General features: G+C 55.3%; 2 protein-coding genes across 2 annotated transcripts; one reads left to right on the plus strand and one right to left on the minus strand.

The window, feature by feature from the left end:
* The first annotated feature begins 1,644 nt into the window (after positions 1–1,644).
* Positions 1,645–3,107, plus strand: CSUI_007091 (uncharacterized protein). Its single transcript, XM_068067241.1, has 3 exons — positions 1,645–1,801; positions 2,462–2,773; positions 2,882–3,107. Exons 1-2 carry the CDS (start codon positions 1,700–1,702, stop codon positions 2,615–2,617), a joined length of 258 nt encoding a protein of 85 aa, XP_067920782.1. The 5' UTR covers positions 1,645–1,699; the 3' UTR covers positions 2,618–2,773; positions 2,882–3,107.
* CSUI_007092 (uncharacterized protein) lies at positions 1,706–4,375 on the minus strand (the record flags this gene model as incomplete). Its single annotated transcript, XM_068067242.1, has 1 exon — positions 1,706–4,375. A coding segment is annotated over exon 1 (543 nt), but the record flags the coding sequence as incomplete, so codon positions are not given.
* Between the last annotated feature and the right edge of the window lie 2 nt (positions 4,376–4,377).

The raw sequence follows: 4,377 nt of genomic DNA on the forward strand, positions 1-4,377 counted from the left end.
GGCTTTTCAACACTCTCCATGAGTAAGCCCAAGTCACGTACAGTTTGAGGATGTATGAAACGTTTCACTGAACCCGTATCGAATAACGTTTTTACTTCCACATCGTTCACACGGACCGGTAGGATAGGCAACTCATCTGCCTCATCCTCCGAAGAACACGACTTTTCCTGCTCTGAGGAAACAACACAGGGCTGTTTAAACCCGACTTTTGCGGTGACCGAACTTCGGTCTAACTTGCCTTCCAAAACCGCCGGTTCGATCTCTTTCGTTGCAGAGATCCCGATCCGTGAATCACTATCCGCGGTCGCCCGATCTGATCTGGGCTCGTCCGCGCAACACTCCACTTGTTCGCCTGCACTTCCTACGGCATTTGCGACCGCGCCAATCATTCCAATAAGGTCAGCGGAGCTTGCGCTTGCTTGCCTTGGCTCCTCCGCTCTTGAGGAGCAAACCTTGACGTGCCCTGAAAACACTCCAGCAGAAGTTGGGTCAGTGCGAGGAGCCATATCTTCGAGCCCGGTCTTCGACACTGAATAACTTCGCGAGGACGAGATCTCCGGACTTCGTTCTCCACCTATGAAAAGACGTTTCTCTTTTCCAGCTTTTCTTAAGCTGAAATAGTCTTGCTCCCTAACCTCGCCGCACAAAGAGCGATCGCCTGAAGGCTCCTGCACGACGCACTCCCGAATCAATCCCGAACCGAATTTTGATCTCAGGAACCGCCGGATGGATGGCTCCGCCGCCACTTTTGTGGACTTTCCCAAGTAGAACCGGAAGGCGGTTTCTACACGTTTTCGGGTGCTGGGAGACCTCCTGGATGTCCCCCTGTGAGTCCCCCAACTTTCTCGGTGTTGGCAGGACCGCCTTCCAAACGCCCCCCTCCCCGTTGGAGAGGACCATGCTATTTCCCGCAAACCTTAAGCTCTGAGTGAGCGGACCTAGCCCCCAGTGGCTCAGGGGTGGGCGTAGAGCCGCTCAATTCACAAACTTCTCCCATCCAAAAACCGTTGAGTTTGTTCGCCGGCTCTCGCGCGGCCCCCACACCGGGCTGATTTCTCGGCCTCTAGAAGGCCTCCGAGGCTAAGTCTTTGAGGGCCTGCTTTTCTAGCGCTTCTTTCGGACTATCCATTATCAATTTAGGCAATTCAATTGCCATTTCGTTTTGAAACTGGCAGGGTTTTGGGACGGAGAGCGGGGGTCCGGCCGGCAAAGTAGCGCGCACGGCCCGGACCCAGCAAACCGGAGCCCAAAACAAGCTAAATCCCTCTCTTTCTCTCTCGGTTTCAACTTGATTCAAAACACCACGGCCTGCTAAGGCCTGCAAATGACTCGCACGGCTGTTTTCAATAGCATGAATCAGCCTGCTGAGGCTTGCGCTGGCTCTCCTCGCTGGCCTTGGCTCATGGGGCTCTCCCTTGCGTCTCACCATCGCGGCCGCAGAGGATGTGACGCCACACGCGTTAATTAAGGAATCACACGATGATAAACGTGTTTGCCACGCAGAATGATGTAGAAGAATACTTCTGAACTGCGCATGCGAGCCCGCGAAGTCACCCACTGCTGGCTTGCTGAGAGCCGCATCTGGCTCTCCGGCGTGGCGCCCGCCGCCCGACGACCAACTCCAGCCATCCCTCAATTGATGCCGTTTTCTTTTATTTCCCCGTACCAATGTACTTTTTTTCCGTTCCTCTCTTCAACCATGTTGGATCCGGAGCCCAAGGCGATCGGCGTGTCAGACCTTGCACGCAAGACACCTACCCCGCCGTCACAGCGGCCCGCCGCGCCGCCGCCTGAAGACTGGGTGAGTTCTTGGTTATCTGTTTGTCTTCTTTTCCTGTTTTCATGTTTTAGGGAGTAGGAGGGGCTGATTTGCTCTTCATTCATGTGCTTACATGCTGCTGGGGTGGGCGTTTTGGGGGCGGCCGGACCCTGCACAAATTTCCCGGTGCATGTCCTCCACACCGACCATACTCCCGTTAATAACTTCCTCATTTTTTTGAATGAACCCAATCTGAGCCTCATTCCTAAACGTAGAGTCCATTCTGCACCAAGTTTTGTGGCGCTAGCTGGGCTCCGAGCTCTGGGGTGCTCCCGGGCCAACTTTGCCCAGTCACAAAATCGGCCAAATTCGTTCCATGTCCCCCAGAAAGAAAATGGTACGATTAATAACTTCTCGTAGTTCCGCCTTTTTCCGATTATTGCACGGTGAAGTTGAAGGACATTCTGTCTTTCAACTTTCACTATCTCCATGTTTGTGTCAGGGCTTTTCTTCTCCACTTTATCGCAAGCTTCCGGTTTGGGTGCTGTTGGGGGGGCGGCCGGCCGGTCGTCCGCCGGCCCGCTGGGCGCGCCTGGGCTGCCTTGCGGCGCTGCCGAGACGCTGATCTGGCCGCTCGTTGTATTGTTGGGTCTGCGCGGAGTGCTTGCGGTGCCTTTTCTTTGCTCTTCCTTATGCTTGCAGCATGTGGGCAACGCGTTTCCGCCTCTTCCCGCTTGTTGCCAGTCCGGGGTTCCTGTAGAGCCCCCACAAGCTTGCTCGGGGCACTTGGTCGCCTGCCCGGGGTCTCGCTCTGGGCTTGATCTGCAGTCCCACAGAGGTCGCTTCCACCTAGCGTGAGTTGGAGGACCTTGAACGTTCCCTTTTCGTTCCTCCCACTGGCTATTTAGGTATTCCGCGCACCCTGGCTTCGTTTCTTCTCCGTTGTTTTTACTTCCAGTTGCGAACCTTTCCTTTATCGGAATGGCTCGCGCAGAGCGAACCGTGGCTTCCCGCGTAAGTCTTGCCGTTGCTCTCTCCGTTGGTGGCGGTTGCTCTGGTTTTGCTGCCGTGATCTGTCCTACACCGGGTACTTGTTTGGCTGGGGGGGCTGTTTGTTTGCAGTTGCAGATTTCCAACACGTGGACGAGAGACTCCCGCAGGGGGAACTCCTGCGTCGGCGCTTCCCCTTGATTGGTCCGGAGCCCGACGTGTTCCCGTTCTTGCGGATGTATTTCCGTTATACTCCCGTCCGTGTTCCCCGCCAGCTGATTCGCCGCTGGTTGTTGGATACTCGGGAGAAATGGATTCGTTGTGTATTGGTGCTCGCGTTGGAGGGCCTTCGACCTGAGGATAAAGATCTTCTGAAAGCGGTCACCGATGGTTCCCTTGTGTCAAACCACTTGTTGATGCAGGATCGCTTCCTTTATATCTGTGGTGTGATTGATCGTGTGAAAGTTCTGCTGTCTTTGGGTCGCGAACTTCGTACCACTCTGAGACGTCGTCGTCATTCTCTGTGTTTGCGCCATTTGAGCACTGGTCGTCGTGTGCATTTCTCTTGGCGCGCTTTCCTTGATTACGTTTTCATTGGCGTCGTATCGTCCCATCTGCCCCCGTGTATGTTCTGTAGCGGTGCCGAAAATTTTCGGCCGTGCTGTGCCCCGTCCTGCGCCTACAGGGGGAGCACTTGAGCCTCTAACTTCCACGGAATAACTTTCGCCTTGCGCGGTCGATGAATTGTTTCTGCCTTGACTTCCCGACTGTGCCGTGCGCTTGGTACTCGAATCCAGTCTGAAACTTGCTCAGCTTCGTTGGCTGCTGCCACCGTAGAGTAGTCTTCGACTTGCTCCGGCTCCCTTGGTGCACTTGCTAGCACGCCTTGAATCTTCTTCGCGCCTGATCCACTGTTATTCTGCCCTTCCGTTGTAGCCTGGACCCGCTTTGCTGTACTCTTTAGTTCGCTTCGACGCTTCGCTACACTTGATCCGTAGCTATTCCTAACTTCGACCGTAGCTTCGAGACGACTTGTTCTCTTCTGCTGGCTCCTGCTCCGCTGTTGCTCGGCCGCGCTTGCCGCTAAACTCTCCGCTCTCCTGAAGCTTTGAGTGGCCTTTAGCTGCACTCTCTGCGGTCGCACCGCATCCTGTCTCGTCGATTCGCCGTTGATTCTACCGTTGATCGCTGCTGCTGAGGACCATCCGCCGGTCCGTTCGCCGTTGCTCCGACGCACCGACGCGTCTGCTCCACTCCTACAGCCCCTCTGCCCGGTTGCACTAAACGCCGTTTGAACTTCCGTTGTTCGCTTAATCGCACTCTCCTCGCCTTGTGGATGCCTTTCCGCGCACCCTCGCCTACCCTTCGCGCCTGCTCTGGCGACATCTGCATAAGTTCTTTCACGCTTAGAACACGCCCCACTCGCATTCTACTGCTAGTTCTCGGACGCACAACATCGATGAACGGTGAGTTCGCTTCTCTATCGCCTAATACCACGAGCTCTGGTTCCACTACGCTCGATTCACTTCCGCGCACGCTCATACACTCACGTACCTCTATCGTTCCACTTGCCAGCCTCTTTCCTTCTCCGCGAGGGAATGAACTCGCTCTCGTCGGGTCCCTCCGCC

The sequence above is a fragment of the Cystoisospora suis genome (genome assembly GCF_002600585.1).
Source record: "Cystoisospora suis strain Wien I chromosome Unknown contig_3665, whole genome shotgun sequence".
Classification (NCBI taxonomy): Eukaryota; Apicomplexa; class Conoidasida; order Eucoccidiorida; family Sarcocystidae; genus Cystoisospora; species Cystoisospora suis.